General features: G+C 40.5%; 1 protein-coding gene across 1 annotated transcript in view; it reads left to right on the top strand.

Moving 5' to 3' along the window:
• The window catches only part of LOC139139381 (E3 ubiquitin-protein ligase UHRF1-like), a 187,516-nt gene that overhangs the window by 68,401 nt on the left and 93,864 nt on the right, over positions 1–25,251 (top strand). The window contains exon 4 of the mRNA XM_070708281.1: positions 22,777–22,939. Coding sequence (XP_070564382.1) covers positions 22,777–22,939 — 163 coding nt within the window. The remainder of the gene's footprint in view (positions 1–22,776; positions 22,940–25,251) is intronic.

Here is a 25,251-nt window from a genome sequence, read left to right as displayed (position 1 = left end):
TATTTATTATTGGCAATATTTCATAATAAATGTGAAGTCATGGGTTCAAATAAGATTACGTGTAGAGTATTTTGTTTGTGCTTGTGTGTTGATGTTCTTGCATGTGAAACAGTTAATATCAATCCATGGGACAAATAAAACGTATGAGTGTTTCGTGTACAGTAATATGACTTTGCATAACTGTGATATTGAAGCGCTATTTGTGGCGTGTATCGAAAGCGCTCGGGTCAAGGGTCACTGCATGCATGCAGGAACTTTTATAATATAAAAAATTTTCCCATTTTTTTTTCGCGTTTTGGAACAATGTTTGAATTTGGCAGACACTGATTTTGTTCGTTTGCAGTTCCATGCTATCTCGGGGGTGGGTCCATCCCGGATGTACAAAAAGTAGGTAAATTTTCACAATTGCAAAGGCACTGCTTTCAATACGGTCCCCAATTAGACTGTAGACCTGACGCCCGATACTATACAAGATTGACACTTCCCTCGCACTAATATCATTATATTTTACGGTAACCGATTTGAAAATTGGAGCCCCGGCGAATTTCGGATCAGCCAAAATTAAAACATTCTATTTGAAATTTAGAACCAGTTTTGAAAAAAAAGCAGAAGACAAAAGACTGACTTTTCTTGTCAGCTCGTAAAATTAGGTTGGACAAGTCGCAAACATAGTGATAACGCTCGTCGTAGACAGATTTTCCTCAATGGACAATAGTGCAATTATGCTCATGATGAAAGGGTTCTTTGCGCAATCTAGTAGTTAGACTAATAGTTTATCACGTCAAAGATTTCCGTATTTAATTTTAAGTGGAGAAGAAAATGTTTGGTTTGTATAAATGGTATGGCTTTGAAGTGAGACAATGGCGTAAACAATGAAATGACCTTTGACCAGGTACAGGACACGGAGAGCAGGCCGGTTGACTTCGTGTTCGCTACATGTATGATTGTCATCCATTTTTAAACAGAGCGTGTGTTCATAAGGTTACAACACCGATAACCATGTGGATTAAAATATCGGACTATGTATATTATACCGGCGCACGGAATTACGTTAGAAATTAGGGTTTTTTATTGTGAATGTGTGGCTTCGAAATGGTTGCTCGTGTACTTGGTGAAATATAATAAAATTGTTTTTATGGCGTTGTTTATACAGCATGCAGCAGGGTTCCCACTCCTCAGAGTCAGGGCCGGGTGTGTAAAGGACTCTATTGTGGCGCAATATATCGTATTTCCTGGAAAGTTGGAAAGTTTAAGGATGATAAATACCAAATTGTTCATTTTTCTGTCAAATTTTCAAAATTCTCAGAGAATACGCCTTGAAGTAAGACCCAGAATTGAGATGTGTCGCCAGTTCAAGATAAGGAATGGTTTCCGTGTAATTCACGATTTTTAAAAATCAAAACAAATGCACGTGGCTATCCCGGTTAAATCGGGGAGCTTTTGTAAACATTGTGGACACATTTGCATTGCTATTTCCATAATCCATCTTGAGTGACACAACGTTGCGTTGCACTAGCTAATTTACATAATGACGTGCTGTGACTTCTCCAAACACCAGGATTACTTCCGTCTGTAAACAATAAACCGTAATTAAATGTTTGTCAAAGCCTAGTCCAATAAACAAGTATTCCTACAGTTCCAGACATAGTCTACACCAGAGAGCAAGTCATTTTTCTTAGTGTGGTCAAGACATCGTGTCAACGACGATTTCTCAGCAGTGCGACGTTTTTATCACTCTTTGCTTAGGGTTGGTCGGAGCTTGCACACGCCGCTTTACGGTGGTTTACATCTTTCTCGCAATGTTAGATAAACAATTACACAGTGTTCATTCTAGGATTTAAAAACAACGGGCCACTGTTGGCCCCAACTCCTGTCCCAAGGGGGCCATTTTAGAAAATCGGGGGCCATCATCATCACACATGTAAAAACCTTGAATTTTCTGCAGAAAATACAGTAGTCTATCAAGTCAAGAAAAGGAGAATACTTGAGATCGGGCCCCCCGTAACCAACCAAGCCTACTGCAAAGGTGTCCCTCTCTACTACCTCCATGCTTGTACGTACGCAACAGGCCCAATAATGGCAACAGCAAATCGTTTGGTTTGATTCAATTGTTTACGTAGCTTATATGATGAATTATTGATATGTCGGACTTGAACAACTGTACAAATTGCTAAGGACTGTGATTTTGACTGTGGAAACGATCATGATCAAAGCTTAGCGCACCGGTAGGATTTCTCCGAGAGTGGCCCTCGATTTGCACGCATCGACAATTAGGCTACTCATACACTGATATAGCACGAGACTGTAACCCGTACGACCTAAAATAAAGTGATCGATACATCAACTTTTAAACATAACTCGTACGTATGTATTAGCAAATTTACAGTCATTGGTTCTGGCCAAAGGGTTTTACACAGCGGTGTTGTTCTATGCAAAGACCTGGCTACTCTGGAAAACGAGATGTGTTCGACCTAAAATGTGTTGTTCTTCAAAACGATCATGGACGTTTTCCTTGCAGTGTTCAACGTTTCGTTTGTATGTACGGTAGACGTTGCAAACGCTTCAATTTAAGGGACTGCCCGATCATCCTGGGTTCATCTATACCGGCGTTAAAAATCCGAGTGTCGACTAGCTTTCCACCTTTACGCAGCGGCCAGTGCCGTTGTTTTATATTCATCGGCCATGCCACATGCGTACGGCTCCAAAACACCGTTGCCCCTACATCAGTCCTTTCTACCCAGCTTCCCATGTACCACCATATATGCTGTAGCGGGTATTTAATTGCAAAGGTTGATAGGTAACTGAATCGTTTTACATGTCACACTATGACTGAGGTAATGACCTTCGGGGAGCTACGCGAATGTATGAACTACGTGAACTCTGCGTGATCGACCCATTCATATAATGTTGCGCCCTTAATAGTGGCGCGTCAAATGTAGAAATGAGGGCCATTCGAGATTTTATTGCGCAATGGCGCGTCCTAGAATTAACTTTGCAATCAGTGCGATAGTACGCTATCAAGTCTACGGTTCTGCAATGCCATATAGCGTGTGAGGGAGTGTGATCTGGGAACGCAAACAAGCTACTGCATATGAATTTAGGACACGCCCGCTATCAGTAATGACTGCTGACGTCATTGTTTTTCCCACTGAAGCCATTCGCTGTGGCGATGTGTCGACACGCAAGGCTCCAAAAATTGGTAGTTTTCCGCGATTTATTTTATTTTCCTGGGACTTTTTCTCTGAACAACTGTCATTCCCGGCCGACATCATCACTTGGTAACAAAGTATGTCCGTGTTGAGGCTCGTGCACGTCTAATTATCAAATGCCGTAGCGTAGAAGTATCAAAACATGTTTTTTGCGTTTTTCTCGAATTCAATGTGTGAATGAAGTACCCTTCTTTGGCACCTCGTCAATTCGCGCTCACAAACACTGGCTGCTTGAAATTCACACTGTCTATTGGAAACATAATGAACTCAAAATCTGTGTCTGGGATTTCCTTTATATGCCTTTGTTATTTTTTAATGCGCTCTTAAAGGTGTTGGACGAAGGTGCTTTTCAAGGAATTTTAATTATCACGCCATATAATTTGAATGGAGCCTCCGAGAAAAAATCGCAGACACGGTTTTGAAGGATATTGTCAAGGCTTGTCAATGAAGAAATTCCAACCGGAAATCTTGCAGCGTGTTCGCATAAGGCCGGGAAAACCGGTTTTTGGAAGGTTCAGCAAAACGCTTGTCACGTGACTCTTATGCAAATAATGACCGTGCACTGTGCTTGGTCGGATAGCTCTATATCAGGGCTTTCAGAAAATGTATACTTTATTGGGGTTTGGGACATGTACAATGGAGAAAAAAATAAAAATCTGAAAGTGCCTAAAAGGTATTTATCATCCTTAATTATGTTTAAATAATTCTACACAAATAACAAAGTCGATCATTATTACATTTTTATTTAACTGTGATGGACGGAAAAGATACGTAAGGAGAGAAAAGATACGTTCTGATGAAAACGTTGCCTCTAAAAGTAGCTACTGTCAATGCATAGTTCATATAGTCCATCCTAATTTACGGTCTAGTGACGGGTTGGATGACAGAGTCTGTAATGTCTCTTTTTCTCAGCTGCCGACGAAAAGGTGTAGAGACGGCAGCGTTCGCAAATTCCGAGGTTTAGCTTATTATATTTCGGCATGTGCTCGCTTGGTACCACTAGCCTTCGAAGAGCGCTCGCCTCAATAAATGTGGCATAATGGTCCGGATGTTCGGCACTTGGTATAGGTGCTGGCAGTCCTTCGCGAATGAAAGTTACCGCCTCTGTCGCTTGCACAGGTTTGGTTGCACAATGGCTGCATCCATCGTCTGCACACTTGCAAAATAGCAAAGTCCCGATCCGCTTTTCAACGTGCTTCAGGACCATCTCCACCTCACTCCTGATGTCTTCATTTTCTGGTCGATGGAATTCTTTGGCACTGGCTGTTTGCAGCAAACGATGCACCCTATCGTAGTCGGAGTACAGATGGTGGACGGACCCAACACACTTCTCATATGTAGGGGTAACTTGGTGTCCATTGTGCTCGACGTTCGTCCAATGCTGACAAAGTATGGCCATCGCATTGTCGAAAACCTATGGAGATATGTAAAAACAGCATCACGTTAGCATTTAGTCAGAAAAAAGGCACGATTAAATGAAATAAAGGGAGACTGCACAATGATGAACAAAAATGAAAACAAGTGAACGGGTCAAAACATATTTACACTTCCAATTTCATTGCATAACATTAGCATAACAATACATCACACTCGGAAAAAGAGTATACATGCATGGTAATACGTACAATATTCATTTTTGTCCGAACATTTCTCAGAAGGGGATGAGAACTAGTACCTCCAAACTAAACATCGGCAACTTACCTTTGCCTCTTTTTCTCGCCTCTCTTCCACGGTCAGTCCTCTCTGTGCACATGGGGCAGCAGATTCGCCATCGACTTTGTCTGGCAGAGTGACACCGGCTAACTTTTTTGACAATGTGGCCCAGCCTCGCTCTACCATGTTGTATGCGCTGAAACCAGGGCAGAACGACGTCAAAACCAATACATCTAAGTTCAAGTCCCTCCATAGTCTCATGTAGTAGCACACATTGGTGATGAAGTTCACGTTATAGTCTGAGCCACCATCGAGTACAGCACACACAACTGGCTTCCATCTCTGGCGTATCAGCGATGCGATATCACCTACATGTGCTGTGATGCTGCAAGGCCGGAACGACTCTACGCGATTTATGACTCTCAACGGACCACTTCTCCCGTAATTGTAGTGCTGCCGTCCTAAATCGTCCACACACATCGCCGGCTCACTTTGGCGCTTCTCCAAGATCATGTATCCTGCCGGTGTAATCAGATAATCGGGATTAGGAAAATCATGATCTGGTAGATTCGGCGTGTCAGCGGTTGGAAAATATCAAGTGTTCTGAAAGTGGCGAGACACGGCCGTCACACCAACTCTCACTTTGTTCATATTGTCACATGACAAGGATAGTGTCGAGTCTTGAAACCGCGCCGCAAATTCCATAACATATTTCACTTGACCGAAGTAAAAGTGAGCGTTCTCATCAGCCTTTCTAACGTTGTTAGTAGTTGAAGCTACCTTAGTCTATTTTGTCTATAGAGAAATTTACATCATTACATCACAGCGGCTACTGCCTGTCGCAAAGTGTGGGGACAGTAATATTTGCTCAATAAACACTGAAAGACACTTCCAGGTATAATCTGTTTGACATATTCTAAAGTAGTTAATCAGCAGTTGACAGTTTGTTTGCAGATTAAAGTCTGGTTTATATTTCCAACTTCACCTCTCAACCTACAAAATGATCACAGCATGTTGTGGCATTTTGTACACAGTTGCTTTGTGGCGGCCTGACGCAAGTTCCGTGAATTGCCTAGGAAGAAATTCCATTGAGGGAATCTCAAGTTCTAAATGAGGAGTAATTGTAATGTCTCTAGAAATGAAGATCAAAAAATTAATAACAAGCATTACCGCGCAGAGGAGTTTGGCAGCGATGGTGAAAGTTAAGAAATACCCCAACCACTCATGAACCTCCATGCTCCAACCATGAAGGGCGGTTGTCATGCCAACGGCGTTGAAGTGTTGTCAGAAGGGGTCAATAAACTTCCAGGGAATGCAGGCAAAGGCATTCACTTGACTGTTGGTTCACTCTAAAGAAAATCATGTTACAAGTTGCCGTACTGAAAGTTATGACTGTGATTATCAAAGAAAGCAAACAGAATGCCATACTACCAGCATATCAAGGGCATCAAGTGTTGTTTACACTGGCCAAATCCGACTGAAACCAGGGAAGGTGTAAAGTAGTCCTCTTTAGGGAATACATTTGGTCGTGCCCACATTTGGTGGTATTTGAGCCGGCGTAATTTAAAGCCCTGTGCTGTTTTATATTTCTTGTTATTTTACATATGTAAAGCTCAAGAGGGGACAATATGACCTCTACCGTACTCGCTATAATCAGCGGAGACATGGGAGCAATTTCTCTGCCTTGATTATAAACTTTTTTTGCAAAACGTCATGAGCAACTTTCAAAGCTTACGGACAGTTTTTAAAGGTTTACAGTAAATCACTGCACACTTTCGGGGATTTGCCGAACAGTTTGGCTTTGTATGATTTTAAAAAACCGTGTTACCAGTACACGGGACCCATCTCAACGGATGATTTCGATCTCTGTCACAGGGAGGTTTACATGATACAAGTGCACATAGTCCTGAATGGTTAAGGTGGTTGGAAAGGCTATTTTTGCACCAATTCTTTTCTCAGAGTTAATGTCAAGTTTCAAGTGTTAGAATCAAGATATTTAGTTCAAATTTTCAGGATAACTCCCTTAGTTAATATTTTCTCCAAAGAATATAAAAATTGTATATTTACAGCCATGATTTTGAAATATGACACCAGTAAATATTAAAATTTAATTTTTCATATTTTTTTTACATATTTGAATTTAATAATAATTGGATAGTATTAATATTACCAAATTAGTTATAAATATGTTGACACTATTTATTGTAAGATTTGTGCAGCAGGATTTCTAAATAAAATTTGTTTTTATGATTTTACATGGGTTTATATATCAAAAAATTATTAAAAATTCTTCTTTCAAATTTCAAAATGTGATTTTTCAAAAAGTACTTCAAATACAGGAAAATTGTGCCGTACAAATCTTATCTGTAACCTTGTTAATAGGCTGTAAAATTCCATGTCCTATCTCATTTCAAAGTTGGATTAAATTGGTATACAATTATGTAGGAAAACTGTTATTCTGTCAAAAATGTTGAAAACAAGCCATATTTGCACCCCTCTTTTGAAGTCATAGAGCAGTTTTTTTTGGTTAATCTCACTTTTGACACCTCTTTGACACTCAAAGAATCTAAAAATGCATTTACAATAGCAGTCAATCACTCTGAATGCCAGCACCGCCTTGTCAAACTTTCCTGAAAAACAGCAAATAATGACTTTCCCTTTTCAAACATTTTATTAAAAGCTAGGGGACCTCTACCATAGTTAATACACTAAGGACTCCCCAACTTCCTCTTATTTGGTCAGTTTTTCAGAAGTTTTAACAGGCTATAACTCTGCAATGCCTTTGTGCCCAAATGTCTAGTTTTTTTTTATTCCACAGAGAATGTTGACTACTTTTATATTTTAATAGTTTTGTTGAAATTTATAACTGACGCTCTAGCCTTTCCAACCACCTTAATGTTATTGGAAAATACAAGTGCCAGAGAAGTAACTCGCGATTTTTCCTTTCTGATTTCCTGACATTGACAATGACTAATTAGAATAAGATTCTTTTGACGTCTACAAAATATTCACTTGTCCTAAACTGTTCCTGTTTGGAAAAAATGACCTTCACGTGTTTATTTTCAGTCCTGGTGAGGTAACAACATTTTTAACATTTATCTGTGTCGTACAGAGAACCTTTAAGAAAGGTGTCCCGTACAAAAGAATTTTATTCTTAACATTGTGAGCAGGTCACGTCTTTTTGACCTTTAATAAAACATCCGATAAATTATCTTATGAAAAAATAAGTTGGGTGAATGGCAGGCCTGTTAGAATGAAAAGGTTAATATACAACGTTGGACGTCAACACTAGCAATCCAGCAATCCGTTCACTGTCTTTTAGTTTTGTGGTTAAAACCTCGAAACCAAGTGTAAAGAAAACTGAACTTCTCTTACACATGTCTGATAGTTGCTTAGTAACAATGACTAAATCAGTGTACGTGAATATATTAAAGCGAAAGTGCGTTGAACCCACATGCCGTATTTTCAATGTGTTCAACGTCAAAAGAAAATTGGCAATCTTCAACGCTGGAAACTACAAGTACTAGTAACTGAAAACTCGTCAGTAATTCTGTACTTAAAGTCTTGACATAAGGCATGTCAAGTTAGAATTTTGATGGTGACCAGGACGTCTTGCATAATTTTACAGGAGAAATACCGTCACTTTAGTCAATGGCGTAAGACAAATGAAAACGTAACTGGTAACCCCACGCCTCGATGAAAATCAAGAGACCCTAAAGGCCTATTTTATTCGAAATCATGGCCTTAACTTCATATTATTTCAGAAATGTATTAACGGTTGCGGCAACGGTCAGGTTATGTGGTCGGACTCGTATCAGGATCATTACTTCACGCATTGACATGACGCATGGGTCAAACTGCGACAGTAATAAATGGGGTTTGAGCCTGTGAATCGTAAAAGAATTATTTCTCATTAAAACATAACAGCAAAGTAAACAGAGAAATAAAGTTTGAACACATTTTTACACGATATAATGATAAAAGTAGTATAATCATACTGCTTTCTGTAACATTTGTTGCATTAGGGGAAGGCTCCATTAACTTTGATGGTACCTGAAACCCGAGTTGCTGCCTGCCAACTCGGGTGACAAACAGAAGACTTTTAATCCCCAAGGTGTTAATTTTCCATTGTTGCGATTATCTTATCGAGCTGGTGCTATGATAGGAACGTCAGGGCTGTAACGACTCACTCAATACCACGGGCACACACATATGCTTGCACATGGAACTATGTTGACAGGACAGAGTGAACTGCCCTTTTTTCAATGCAAGTAATCTAGTTTATTGTTTAATTTAGGTTCTAAACTAAGTTTTAGAAATATGGTGAAACAAAATATCGTTCTTCGTTCATTTTCATTAAAGTTTCCTATTTTCGGACGCTTCACTTCAGTAACGCGCATTGATCATATATGCAAATGTGATCAGAACAGCATGGAACGTTCTTTCCAAGCACGGTCCCTCCATTTTGTGGAGGGACCGTGTTCCAAGTGACGAGATTTTTCTTGCACTTGCAAACAACGTAACGAGTGAGTAAGGACTCCAAGAGCTGCGCGTATCCTGTGACATTACATCTCCTATAGAGCGAATTTAAGTCAATGAATTGCTAGCCGGATCCGTCTGTAAACAGTATGGCCACTCGTACATATTATAAGAAAGGAGAATTGGTAGAGGCAGTTAACGAGGCCGGTCGGCGGACGGCACAATTTTTAGTGATTTAATTCACGGTATTAATTTCACAATAAAACGAATTCGCGAGCTTACCATTGATTTTTGGTGATGTTGAATATAATTGGAAAAGAGAGCTAAATTCCAGTGTTCATGTTTGATAAAATTCCAAATTGACGACACCCAACGTCAACCTGTACGACACCGTATGTGTACAACACACCTGCAGTCGACTAGTCGATTATGACACAGTAAGCTTACACATAATGCAATATCGGTCGACCCACAGTCCCTCTATCCATGCATTTCTGCAGTTGTCTTTCCTATTCTGCTCAGTTAACAGACATGATTTCACAGAATATTACACAGAAAACATATTTTATCATATTTGGAGGCACTGAATACTAGCATTGCAAGAGAAAGCTACGACAAATTTTCCGGTTTGATTCCAGCCGTTGCTTGTGCTACGTCAACACACTCGCAGCGATCAACCCCAGAAATTATCGCACACTATCATCATTTACGATGGGAGAAGGATCACGAAAAACAAACAACGGTTTCAGGATATGATGATTTCTGTCTTCGTGTCGTAGATAGACGCAGAGAACACTTAATAGAGCCAAAAACAGCGAAAATTCGAGAAAAGCGTACACACAATCGGGGACTGTGGCATCATAGACCCTCGAGAAAAACTTTCTCGAGGGTCTATGGTGGCATGCAGGACAAACCCAAGCTACGCATTATCACGTGACTGCCCCTCGTATCGCGGTTTGGCTGTGCGGTCCAGGTGATCGACACCTTTTACAATAGGCGTTTCCAGACCGGTGGATAGAGGGACTGTGGTCGACCTGAAATTTGACACTGTGATCGACGTAGCGTTTCAAAAGTACGAAAAATGAGACCAAGTAATTGTTTGTTTATTTAGATTTGATCTAAAACCTCCGGAAACCAACAGACAAAGTCCTACTCTTTCGCAGAACTGAAATCAACGTTTTCAAGCGTAGACTCCCGCGTAGACTTTACCTTCCGATTAAACCACGGCCCCTCCACAAAACGCGATGTAGATCTATGATCGACTATGGATGGATTGACGGGGCGTTTCAAAAGTATGAAAAATGAGACTCAGTAACTTTTGGTTGCTTTACATTTGATCAAAAACCTACCCATCAGACAAGGCCCAACTCTTACGCAGAAAAGAAAAGCTCTGAAGCGTCGACTTTCTCTTCCGCGTTTGAGACTTTCTTCTCTTTCGCGTTTGAGAGAAACAAACGTCAGCTTTATTCGGAAATAGCCGGCTATTGGTGGGCGTAACGTCAGTCCAATGGTAAGCTGCACCCGATGTGAATGTCGGAATAATTTGGGCTGTAGTCGGGAAAGCAAGGATGACCTCGAGAGTACAGTACACGTTCGCAGATCGCGGTACTACAGGCTGATACTAGATAGCAACAAGTTCACCGCGTAAATTGCTAGATTACTTATAGCCACATAGGCACTTCTGAAATGTTATCTCCGGCTTGCAAGACAACAAATATCAAAATATTATTATCAAAACAAGAATTTCGAGGCTAGAGAGCGAAACATTGCTGAAAAGCAGCCCGCCAAAATACGGAAGTAGCCGGTCAATTTGGCCGGCATCCGGCTAAAAATGAACACGCGGATTCAAACAGAGAGGCTCGTTGCAATGGACAAGTAGCCTTTGGCTTTTGACCAGAAAAATAAGTGAGTGTTCATTGATAATTCAACGACTGGATCCGTTGACACCAAAGTTTGCTCGTGTGTGTGACAATGTGAGTCTGAACTGAAATTGAAAGAGTACGTTTTAGTAAAAGTCCTGTTTTGTTGTGCTGAAGTCCTGTTTTGTTGTGCTGATTTTCGCTACCGTACTTTCTTTTATAGGGGTATAAACATTCATACAAAAATAGCTTTTCGTATGCAAAATCAGCGTACGTTAATTAACTGCTAGTATTGTTTAAACAGCATATTATTTGAAAGGGATTATATAGTACCATCGTTTTTGTAAACTCTTCATGCAATTTTATGAACTAAATGATGACCTCAAAGTAACAGCAAGTGCTGGACGGCACTTTTAATGCTGGTTGGAAATCCTGAGTGCCGGACAGGGGGGCCATCATCAAGTCAGGCGCCGACTGGCATTGGCCATTCTAAAAGTAGTTCCGGCAGTGCTAATGTTTTGTTTACACTAAAAGATAATCTGTTCGCATATGTTGACATAGAGATTAATCCTCTGATAACCAACTCGGGTTACTCGGGTACGTCCAAGTTAATGGAGCGTTCCCCTCATGGGTTGTGAAATACCGGTAGTTACAAACACCAAAAAAATGTTCCGAACGTAAAAGTGGATGTCTTTCAGTGTTGAGAGCATGATATCGGTTTTTCGTTTTGCTTTCATTTGCCATGTTATATCACATCAGCGTGAAGAAAAAAGTCAACTACAAAAACAACAGCTGACGTTACAGTGTGAAGGTGATACGGAAACGACAGAAGTTTCGTCGTATCACTTGACCTGCTATTGCCACACTTTTCTTCAGTTATACTTCTAAGGGGGAAGGGGGTTCAAGTAACGAGTGATACAAAGCCAAACACTTTAGACTAGATTGAAAGACGTTATGTTGTCTAAAAGTGCAAAATGTTGATAGATGCCGGGAGATTAGAAATGTAAATGCTGCCCCGAAAGCGTGTACCGCGGTAATCAGTTTCAGATCACACTGGTACCGGTCAGACCGTGATAAATCATACCTGTGAGTAAACCTTAGAAATGAAATGAAAATATTTTTCCAATAACTATGCCTCAATGTACCGTAATTCAATCTCACAGCACTAAACTTTGTTTTCTCTGCTGAAAGCGGAAGTAATGTAACTAAGGATGATTTCAATTGTGTCACGCAATTAACACGATTGGAACTAATTTGGGATAATTGGATTTTCATATTTTTCAAATTTCTCAAAAGTGTTAGGTGCCGTATAACTGAATGGTGCAATATTGCAAATTACTCATTAAAACAAGTGTGTAATGTAAAAAGAAAGACAGATTAGATTACATTTGTAGCTTAAATCGGCATTAGTTCACCGTCCAATTATCCCAAATTAGTTCCAATCGTGTTCCTGAGGGTTGTTTCACGGCATACAGGACCGCCTGTGACAAAGAAAAGGCCCATTCGCTATGTCATAGGAGCAGCCCGGCGTGACTGTGATGACTACTGTCACACATGTCCGACCTACCTAATTCAGTACCTCATTTCTGTGTGATCACAAAACACACTTGTTATTCGCCTAATTGATGTTGTCTGAGAAAACGGCACTTGCGCTTTGCAGATATCGATTTCATATGATTTGTATTGCAATAGGGCGAAAATCGTTTGTATCAATGAAAGACAGTAAAGATTCATAAAAATCGTCGAGTGCGTTAAAGCTTACGGTATCGGGAAATAAACTGGCACCCAGCTACGGTAGTGTGATGTGAATTTCCGCGGAAGATTCGTTCAATAGCTGCGGCCTTATATACCCCAAAAAATTAGTGGAAATTATACGGCTATTAGAGAGTTGGCTTATACCGAGGGCACGTCCAGCTGTTTTTTCTAACATAAGAGTAAACCTTCTTTCGAGCATGTTACTGTAAATGCGGCCAGGGAGAAATTAGTGCATTGACCTTTTAACTTGCTGCGGTAATTTCTGCATATTGTTATCTGCCGACTTGCTTTTATTCAAATAGGTTTTCAATAAATGACATAATGAGAAACAAGTTTAGACTATGTTGAAGACGTATTATGTTGTTCAATAGTGAAAAATGTCCATAGGCGATGGGAGATTCAATGGTTCTCTAAACGTGAACTTCCGCGGTAATCAGTTTTAGGTCAGAGTCACACCCGTTATGGGCCATGGGCCGTTTGTAAAATATATCAAGTAAGTCTTATACCGAGATAGATCAATACTTTTAAATTCATGAGAGTCAATCTTGTTTACGCCTACATAAAATATGTCAATCCCAGGGGGAAGCAGTTGAAGCAACGAGTTATACAAAGCCAAACACTTTGAATTAGATTGAAAAGACTTTATTTGTCCAAACGTGCAAAATTTTGATACACGCCAGGAGATTAGAAATGTACCGTAAATGCTGCCTCGAACGCGTGTACCGCGGTAATTAGTTTCAGATCACACTGGTACCGGTCAGACCGTGATAAATCATACCTGTAAGTAAACCTTAGAAATGAAATGAAAATACGATTCCAATAATTCAATCTCCCAGCACTAAACTTTGTTTTCTCTGCTGAAAGTGGAAGTAATGTAACTGAGGGTGATTTCAATTGTGTCACGCAATGCGATGTTAGTATGATTAAATTGAGGGTTGTTTCACGGCATACAGGACTGCCTATGACATGGTAGAAAAGGCCACTTCGCTATGTCATAGGAGCAGTCCGGCGCGACTGTGATAACGACAGTCACACATGTCCGACCGACCTAATACAGTACCTCATTTCTGTGTGATCACAAAACACACTTTGTTATATTCGCTTAATTGATGTTGTCTTAGAAAATGGCACTTGCGCTATGCAGATGTCAATTTCATAATTATGATTTGTATTGCAATAGGGCGAAAATCGTTTGTATAAATGGAAGACAGTAAAGATTCAAAAACATAGGTGGTTAAAGCTTACAGCATCGGGAAATAAACTGGCACCCAGCTACGGTAGTGTGAAGTGAATTTCCGCGGAAGATTCGTTCAATAGCTGCCATATTTACGCCGGGCCTTATATACCAAAAACAAATTTTAGTGGAAATTGTACGGCTATAATAGAGAGTTGGCTCATACCGATACCAAGGAACGTCCAGCTGTATTTCTTAACGTAATAGTAAACCTTCTCTCGAGCGTGTTACTGTAAGTGTGGCGAGAGAGAAAGTGCATTGAACTTTTAACTTGCTGCGGTAATTTCAGCATGGTATCTGCCGACTTGCATTTATTTATTCCATTAGGTTTTCAATAAACGACATAATGAGAGACAAGTTTAGACTACGTTGAAGACGTATTATGTTGTTCAATAGTGAAAAATGTCCATGGGCGATGGGAGATTCAATTGTTCTCTAAACGTGAACTTCCGCGGTAATCAGTTTTAGGTCAGAGTCACACCCGTTATGGGCCTTGGCTGTTTGTGAAATATATCCAGTAAGTCCTATACCGAGATGGATCATACTTTTTAAAGTCATGATAGTCAATCTTGTTCATGCCTACATAAAAATATGTCAACCGAAGGGGGGAGCAGTTGAAGTAACGAGTGATACAAAGCCAAACACTTTAGACTAGATTGAAAAGACGTTATGTTGTCCAAAAGTGCAAAATGTTGATAGATGCCGGGAGATAAGAAAAATGTAAATGCTGCCTCAAACCTCGTGTGTAACGCGGTAATCAGTTTCAGATCACACTGGTACGGGTCAGACCGTGATAAATCATACCCGTGAGTAAACCTTAGAAAATGAAAATATGCCTCAATGTACCGTGACTCAATCTCCCGGCACTTAACTTTGTTTTCTCTGCTGAAAGCGGAAGTAATGTAACTAAGGATGATTTCAATTGTGTCACGCAATCCCATGTTACTATGATTGCTATATTGACTTGAGGGTTGTTTCACGGCATACAGGACTGCCTATGACATGGTAGAAAAGGCCACTTCGCTATGTCATCAGTGTTGTCCTTTTAAGCCGGGTGCCGGGCAAATAACCCGGCTGTTTTGCATTTTTTCCCGGCTACTTTTAACGTAATTAGATTATTCTTATAGACCTATTAATTTCGGTATTGCACTGCCTGCTGTCAGACGGCACACGTACGATTAGCAGTTTCGCGACCCCTTTCCCCCGCATGGAACTGCACAAACACAAAACAGTTTCTAAATACCCATTTGTCATAGCCCGATCTTTTATTTGTCAAATAATGTGATTGGCTGATGGACGCGCCTACGGTGTTGCCTTTATTACGAGCAGTGTAATTGGTTTGATTAGTATGAAGGTCATCTGAGGTCATTTTTAACCGTGCCGTCAAAAAGAAATGTGGCGTCGGCCACTGGCACATTGCCGATGATATATTTTTCCCGAAGAAAGCCCGTTCGAAAGGTATACTTGATTCCAACAATACATTTAGTTTATGTATGAAAAACTTCAATTTCTGAATTTGTGAGAGAAAAGCGCCGAAAAGATGTGATTTTGATCCACGGTTCGAAGTTCACGAGACTGGCAAGCTAGTTTTCCGCCGCCGCGCTGGCGGCCAACATCACTACGAATATGATCTGCTCAACAAATCAAGTTATTCTCAGAGCAATACCGACGCATTTTCTAGATTAATTTTTAAAAAAATGAGCTAGAACTGATTTTTTTAGAACCAACTTTTTATTTGAATGGGTATTTTATTTCCATCGATTATTTTTACGTACTAGAATCCACGGTCACAGGCATGTGTGTTGCCGACCGTTGCCGACCGGCGCATCATCGTCACGGCTCACGGCTTCACCAGGACAATACGTCGTGGATTCCGGCATGGGTTCAATTTCACTGCGCTTCTCCATGTTCTCTATGTCGGGTTGCCCGATAGTGTCCTTCGATGGACCCTCTGAATCATTTTTTTCACGGACTCGTGGAGCAAATTCGAAAGAAAATGGAGTTGTTTCCTTCCGACACCATACTGCATATCTGCTTCGATCAAATTTTGGGACAGCGAGACGCGATGATAGTGCACGGTTGGCAATTATTAGTAATTTGTTGCAACATTTCTGTCAATCACTCACTTTGTGTCATAAGTTTCAGAAACTATGGGGTAATGAAGAATGGGAAATGAGCGATGAAATGAGCAGACTGCAGGTGATTTAAGATTAAATGTTAAATCTTCACTGCAAATAAAACCATAAGTGTGTCATAAATAATACAAACAAAACAAAATCATGTTTGTTTGTTTTGTTGTATGTGAACCACGTCTAAGACACACAACAAAAGTACTGTTTCATCCTCAGCTAAAAGTCACCTCAGATGCCACCAGAGAATAATAGAATCCCACACCCCAACGGGTTGGGATGGAATGTCTCACACGAGTTGGGGAATTCTGTCTCACATGAGCCGAAGGCGAGTGTTTCGGCGAGTGTGAGACAGAATTCCCCAACGAGTGTGAGACATTCCATCCCAACCCATTGGGGTGTGGGATTATTTTTCTCACGTCCCTCCAATATCTTTAGAAAATTGCATTTTATTGTGGTAGGTTTATACTATCAAAAACCAGCACACGATTGCACTTGTTTCATTTGTATCATTCCGCAAAGAAAAATGAAGTTCCGTTCATTGATGAGCATATCAAACACGTTAACATGTATATTACCGATATGGCAATTTTGTTTTGTTGGTCAGCCACAAAATTCTCCAGGTCATCTGAGGAAAATGTTGCGAAACAGCTCTGGTGGCCATCTGATGATGACATTGCGTGAAAGCTGTCGTCTGCTACAGCCTCGTGTGCAAATGGCTCGCTCATCGAAGTCTTTCGCTAGCTGTATCGCTGTCAAGTAAGTTCCTCTCCAGAAAATATGTCGACGAGCGTAAATAGCCGATAGGTTTGTAATGGCCTGAATTCTCCCGTTACAACATAAAAGCGGTCATCTTCCGTGTTTTTGTTGCCGACGCCGCGCTGACCGTACTCAAATCTAGAACAACCTGGGCTGCGTTCGATTATGATCCTCGGGGAGCCCTAAGTGACGTCATGACGTTACGATGGGGCTCCCCGGGGAAGTGGGAAAATCGAACGTTACCGGGGGAACAAAATGTCAGACGACAACAACAATACAGCCAGAAATCAAATATTTCGCCACAGATTAGCTATTTTTTTGCCTGTTTATTTTCAACAACTTCACAATGTCACGTCAATGGCTTTGATTAACTGTACCAACCAATAGGACGATTTTTCTCCATGAGCTATAGTGTTGTCTGTTTGTCATCCGCCATATTTGTATACAGTGCCCACTTCCCCGACTCGACGAGCAGGGGCGGTGAAATCTTCCCCGAGGTACCCCGACAATGACGTCACACGATAATCGAACAGAAACTGGGTCGCCCCGGGCCGCCCAATGGCACCTCGAGGAAGATAATCGAAAGCACCCCTGTTCACTCTGCGGTTCAGTCGTCTGTCCCCTATAGTGCCAGTTGTACATTACGCGATGTTCTATTCGTCAAATAATTCGTACAGCGAACTAGGCGCTGAGCAGAATTGACCAATCAACATACGTTTCACATACGAGGTGTTCGGTCGCGCAACAATACAGAGTGTGAGAACAAATTGTTCTCACACTGTGTTCTCACACTCCCAGCGCACTGGGGACGTGAGAACACCATTTCCACTCCAAAATTTCATTTTTCGCCTTGCGAGAGGGGGGACACCCCCCTCTCGCGCTCTCCCCCCTCGTTCGCTACGCTCACGTCGCCGCTCGGTCGCTTCGCTCCCTCGCAGTCCACCCGTCTACTTTCTTAAATTACCCGGCTACTTTTAAATATAAGGACAACACTGTGTCATAGGAGCAGTCCGGCGCGACTGTGATGACGACTGTCACACATGTCCGACCGACCTACCGGTACAGTACCTCATTTCTTTGTGATCACAAAACACACTTTGGTATGTTAGCCTAATTGATGTTGTCTGAGAAAATGACACGTGGGCTATGCAGTGATCAATGTCACATTATTTTTATTGAAAAGGGGATAAAATCGTTAGTATCAATGAAAGACAGTAGAGATTCATAAAAAATCGTCGAGTGGGTTAAAGCTTATGGTATATCAGGAGATAAACTGGCACCCAGCTACGGTAGTGCGGAAGATTTGTTCAATAGCTGCCATATTTACCTTATATACCACCCTAAAATTACTGGAAATTATACGGCTATTAAAGAGTTGGATTATACTGAGAGCACGTCCAGCGTCATTTCTAACGTAAGAGTAAATCTTCTCTCGAGCGTGTTACTGTAAATGCAGCGAGAAAGTGCATTGACCTTTAAGCTTGTTGTGGCAGTTTCTGCATATTGTTATCCCCTGACTTGCTTTTATTCCAATAGGTTTTCAATAAATGATATAATGAGAAACAAGTTTAGACTATGTTGAAGACGTATTATGTTGTTCAATAGTGAAAAATGTCCATAGGCGATGGGAGATTCAATGGTTCTCTAAACGTGAACTTCCGCGGTAATCAGTTTTAGGTCAGGGTCACACCCGTATGGGCCATGGGCCGTTTGTGAAATATATCCAGTAAGTCTTATACCAAGATCGATCAATACTTTTAAATTCATGAAAGTCAATCTTGTTTACGCCTACATAAAAATATGTTAACCCAAACCACACTTATTCAAATTGCTTCGATCTTAAAATGTTTCTCACCGTGCACTTGAAATGAAAGTGCGCGGGGTTACGCGGGAACGTAATGAAAAGAGGTTTTTACTTATGTCACGCATAGGCCTACCGGTAAACATGTCTTTTTTCGTTCAGTGTTGAGAAGGTTTTTTTCGAAGATTTTTTGTTTTCTGTACGACTTATATGTAAGATGGGTATGTTTGCTGTTTGCCCTCTTGTGCTAAATATTGGTAAGACCCCTTTTTACCCGGTTGTGCAATTGTGTACCACTCTTTCACGTTGTTTACCCGTGTTGTTACTGACTGAACCTCAAAGTTACCGTATACGGGGGTTCATTAAAATGAAAATCAAGTCTCAAGCTACATTAAAAATACAGTAGTTCTTTACTCTCAGGAAGAGTCATGTGTTTACCGCGGTATTAAAAGCAAATAAAACCCGACGTCTGCTTGAAATTCCGCCCACCTACCCACTGATGACTTCGACCTTTTTTCGACACTATGGCCTGAACTTCTAATATTGCAGCTTGGTAGGATTTCAGAAATGTTACCAATATTCGGCCAGAGTTTTATTGCCGCACTATATCTTAACAGGTCTCAGGCGAACTTGTAAGCCTAATTGTAACTTGTAAGCCTTGGACGTAATTACGTGAAACGAAACCCGTACGCAGCGTACCTAAAAGGATCACTTTAAAATGGTATAGACTCGATAGTGAAAAGGTATAAAACACATGTATCATAAACGGGGCAAGTGATTTAACCTTTATTGTGTAACATTGTTGCAATTAAAGAAATTCAAGATAAAATAGCCTCACTGATGATACCCAATATATACATGTGAAGTAAGACTTGTAGCATTTTGAGTTGCCCGATGCGATCACTGTACGCATGGTAAACAGTATAGCGATTACTGTAGGATTACTATGACAACTCATTACCATAAAGGTTGCGAGTTAGCGAAGGGTAATGTTTATTTCACACCATGATACCGGCAGTCGCAGATCATTATTTTGAAATCGCAGCTTGCATGTCGATGTCATATAAACCGGATTTTGGTAGGGTAACGTAGGCTAGGGGATGTAGCCACCGCGCGATGGGAAGTTGCGTGTCACAGGGCTTTTGTGTACGGAGTGCGCATGTCAATGTGGCAGATCGTCCATGTAGCCGACACGAACACGAAGTGTCTGTGACCGGCTACCAAAAACTATTTCACCAAAAACTCTGCCATGCTACCTACAAAGGGGGGAATTAAGTTTAGTCACAATAGTTGGTCGATATCGACTGCCGACCTGGAGTGACAAGCACAGTGACTTGGGAGAACAACATGTGATTTACAACGCGTTTTGTGTTGTCCCTGGGAAAAGCAAGCATTAATTTATTAATTTATTTACGCAAGCTTGTTTATCTGCAGCAATCCGTAGCCTAGTAACAATCATCAGAAAGACTGTCACATCGCGGGGTCAATCAAGCAAGTTCCATCGCTGTTTTGAGCTATTTACCCTTCAGGACATTCGTCGACTTCAGGGAGATTGTCTTCTGTTCCCGAAATCACGGCCCATTTCTGACACAATTTAAATGTTTGTCTACATATCTACCGATTCAGATAAAATCCGATGTTGAAAACATTTCCCGTTCACGCTATGGCTAAAATAAACCTTAAAATTCGTTTCGTTCCCGATGCTATTTCACAATGTTTATCGGTAAAGATAAAATCCGATGTTCAAAACTATTCGTTATTAAAACTGAAAAACTAAGTTAAATTGGGTCCGTATCTGACACCATTCATATTGTTTGCAGTTAATCTGAAGTTCAAATTTGATATCGTTCCGACGTTTATTTTAAGGCTAGAAAACTTAAAATCGGGTCCGTTTATAAAACTATTTTACATAGTTTGTCGATACATGTTGTTCTCCCATTCCTGACACTATTTATGATTGTCGGTACAGATAAAATCCCAGGGTTCCGATTTTCAAAACTGTTCCTGTTCAGACGTTTCAAGATGATCGTGTTAAAATGAAAATTGGATCCGTTACTGACAGAAATGTACAATGACCCTACAGTTGTAAAATCCAATGTTCAAAACTGTTCACGTTCCGGCGTTAACAACCGAAAACTAAGGGACCGTGGTTAAATTGGGTCCGTATCTGAGACCATTCACATTGTTTGTAGGTAATCTGAAGTTCAAATTTGATATCGTTCCGACACTTCTTTTACGGCCGAAAAACTTAAAATCGGGTCCGTTCATAAAACTATTTTACATAGTTTGTCGATAGAGATACAATTTGAAGTTCAAATTTCTTACTGTGCCTATGTTTTTACAGTTAGAAAACATAAAATCGGGCGCGTTTGTAGGTTGATAAAATTCTACTTTCAAAACATCTCGGCACTGTTCTGTGTGGAGTGACTGACCCTGAAATGAGTACGTCAATAGAGAGTTGAAAGGTCATGCAATGCGGATGTCGGAGGAAACGTAACATCCGTCAATTGATTCTATAGCCCTCAGCTATCATGGATTATGGGCAAAACACTGAATTTACGTTGGGTGCGTTAGTTTAGCCCAGGCAAACAAAGACGGCATACGGGCAATGTTAACAATCTTATCGACGATATTTCCGACGTGCGTTGGTTATCTACACATGGTTAGACACCTTGGTCAATCTACGTAACGTGACGATGAGGTTGGAAAACAGGGCCCATGAAAATAATAGGTTGTTTCCTGTGTTGCGTTTTCTTGAACTTGCCTCGTTTCCTCCATCATTATAATGAGAGGCTTTTTATAAGGAAAGGGGGTCTAAAGAGTGAATTTCTCGGCAATTTATATCACGCAATATACCGTTTCAGAAACAAATAACCTCACTCACACATAGCCTATACTGTCTACATGCTACAGTTGGCGTCATCAGTTGCCGATGGAACGAAAATCTGTTTCCCGTCCAATAGAACTAAACGAGGTAGATTTTCTTGAAAAGTCTGAAGTTTATTTGAAAGAAATAAACAATGTTACTATTGTTAGAAATACAATAAAACATGACAATGAACATTGCATGACATGCACTATAGACAAAACAAAATAATTAGTCTATGTTACATACGTATGAAAAGTTCGTATTTTTTTAGCCCTGCGTACGATGCTGTGTGTTCCGCTACAGCTAATCGCCCCGCTCACCGAGCGGGGTAGCTGTGGGCCCATAGCTGTGGTGTTTTCAGACGGGATTCATACCTTTTACGGGCTGGTTTTGACTTTTACGATTTTAACCCCGCCACCACAGCTATGGGATATTCCATAGACTAGCGTCCATGTTCCGCCGCAAGCACCCTTTGCGCAAGTTTGCTTGACGATATTTCGAAAAATTTTCCATCCAAATTACAAATTGCCAACACTCATCGACAGCTTGGTTATTAGGGACTCACCAGACCAGAAATCCGCTCAAAATTCACTGAAATATCGCCCTTTTTTCTAAGTTCGCCCGACATGACTACACGGAGACCGCCATTTTGCTAGCATAAAACTGTTGGTCGAGGATCCCTGCAGTACGTCACTACAGTGACGTAGCGGTGACCTCTCAACTTCTGAACACAAACTGAGAGATTATGGCCAGCATCCGCGCGCCACGAATAATCATAGATCCTAGGACTGAACTCCCCCCCTCAAGAAAAAGTTTGGTTTTAGTTTTGTGAGACTGGGAATGTCCATAAGACGAACGATGGTCATCGATATCACACGATGAATCTCTCTGGTTTATCGATGACGTTAGTGGTCGTAAGGGAGGCAGTATTCGATACTCCACCAGTTTCTGCACCACACAGGCAGTAATGATCGTTACAGTCATACACTTCCAGTTTCTGAAAACTATTTGATTTTGATGCCTTCTCAGATATGAAGAATTCACTGAGCTGTGCAGCAAATACATTCGTCCAAGAGCCAGAACAATCTATGATTGGTCAGACGTGCAGGTTGGAATGAAAGTAATGGCTAATTACAATTCAGATCATCCTGAGCAACGGGGATATTGGTATGATGTAGAGATCACAGACAAGGTAAAGATTTTAGATCCTCTTCAACTCCTTCAGGGATGTAGAAAATAGCCAGCAACTGACAAAAACAACCAGCTGACATTTACTAGCTGTGAAAATTGTAAATTTAGTGAAAAATTTTGTGCAAATTTAATGTGTGCTTGCACTACTTGTAAGAACCTGTGTTTATTTTTCTACATCCCTGACCTTGTAAATCTAAAGGATTTTACCAAAGAAAAACGAATTTAAAACAATGTGTGGTATCATGGAACCCAGAAAAAGGAACCAGCAACTATAGTCTGTCCTTTGATGTAATGTGGGTTATAATCCAAAAATTGAATTAACCCTGTGAGCAGTTTTCGTTTTTGCTGAATTTGTTCCGTTAGAACATAGGGTAAGCGACGGGGGTCAAGTATAGCGGACGGGCGCACTTACAAACAAAAAGTCGGTCCCGAGCCCCCCACCGGAGACGGGATACTATAATTATTAATCACAAACACGGAGATAATTTAAGCAAACAAATTAAACCAGGCGAATGTCAGAATAATCCGCAAGAAACTTACCAAAATGTACCTCATTAAATGCGATTGTGTTTGTTTATATTTGCCTTTATTATATTTTCTCGCACGGGGGCACCGTCAATTGTTAGGGTAAGCGAGACTACACAGGATTTCGCTAGAGATTTTTGAAAAATCACATTTTTTACCAAAATTATGAATTTGTATCAACATATTTCTGTACCACCGTGTTACTGAATGAGAAGAGAACGTGTGGCCACAAAACAGAGTCTCTTTACGATCTGTGCTTGGAGAACGGGGTGAAAAAAGATCCGGGCGTAAATAGGTCAACCTGAATTCTTTTTACTATATAGTAGTAACAAACACCAGAAGTTCCACACATTGTAAACCAAAGTGAAAAATGTGAGACAGACCAGAGAGATGAGAGGTACAAATTACTGTAAGTCTCTTCTAAAATGAACATGAGGGCATTTTTGGTTCATATCTGGTGTTCTGATTTTTAACCTTCAAGAGCCATTACTCAGACATACTCAGACCTTGACATTTCAAGAGCTAGTACATTTACATACCTAATTCTGTTCAACTTGATAAAAGAACATAACCCTGTGCCATTCATGGCACAAGACCATTAATTCACTTCCGGGTTTGTTATCCATAAAGATAATTTGGGTGAAATATAGTGTGGACCATTAAGTTTTGATACCTGCATTGGTGCTTGTTTGGTTTGGTCAATTAATGTGATTTTAGCAAGAGTGCAAATAATATCCACCAATATGTTTCGTGTCCAGCTTGATTTGATAAAATACTTGATAGGTGTTACGGTACAGTACCCAATGCATACAAATCTTTTGCATTGCCTTCCATTAGACCATCTGATCACAGTGTTGTTTTGCTTGCCCCATCTATAAACCAGTCATTAAGCGGATTCATTGAGTTACAAAAACTGTAAAGAACTGGTCAGCAGACAGTATTGCTAGCTTACAGAGCTTTTTTGAAGGTACTGACTTGGAGCTGTTTTATCATTCTTGTATCGATTTTAATCAACTTGTTATTCATCATTCCAAACATGTATCCAACACATCACTTTTTTGCAGGATTCGTTTGCTCTGAAAATGCACTGGAACATGGGTCGATTGCACCATTTGTCTCTTGCCCCAATAAAATGATAGTTCTGTCACGGGTCAACAGCATGCAATTCATGTGTTTTACTCATTGAACAGAAACACTCAGGTGCCGGCTCACTCCACTTTTTAAAGGGACAAAGTGGAACATTTTTTCATGAATTTTATTTGATACGAGATACTATTTATATTGTTTGACATGTTGAAAGAAACTGAATGATGGGTTACCACCATGCATATATTTTACCCCGATTTTAGACACGATACATGAAACCACAGCCAGAATGAAGCAGTGTTTTTGCTATGGTTTGGGAACATTGGTAAATGATTTGGGAACCCCGGTAACATTTCCGCTGTCCCTTAATCTGATTGCATTGATATACCAAGGGGAACCCCGGTAAAATGACTCGGGAACCCCGGTAAATGTTACTGGAGTACTGGCCTTAACAAAAACACTGATAAAGTAATGGTCATTTTCATTTTCGCGATGGTTTTATTTAAATTGTCTAAAACTGGGGTTGAATATATGCATGGTGGTAACCCATTCATTCAGTTTCTTTCAACATGTCAAACAGTATAAGTAGTATCTCGTATCAAATAAAATTCATGAAAAAATGGCCAACTTTGTCGCTTTAATTATAAAATAAAATCAACTATGAAAAGGTCAAACTGAGACTGATACTGTCTTATTTAACCC

This window comes from Ptychodera flava, chromosome 8 (assembly GCF_041260155.1).
Source record: "Ptychodera flava strain L36383 chromosome 8, AS_Pfla_20210202, whole genome shotgun sequence".
NCBI lineage: Eukaryota > Metazoa > Hemichordata > Enteropneusta > Ptychoderidae > Ptychodera > Ptychodera flava.
This window is presented reverse-complemented; position numbering and strand designations above follow the sequence as displayed.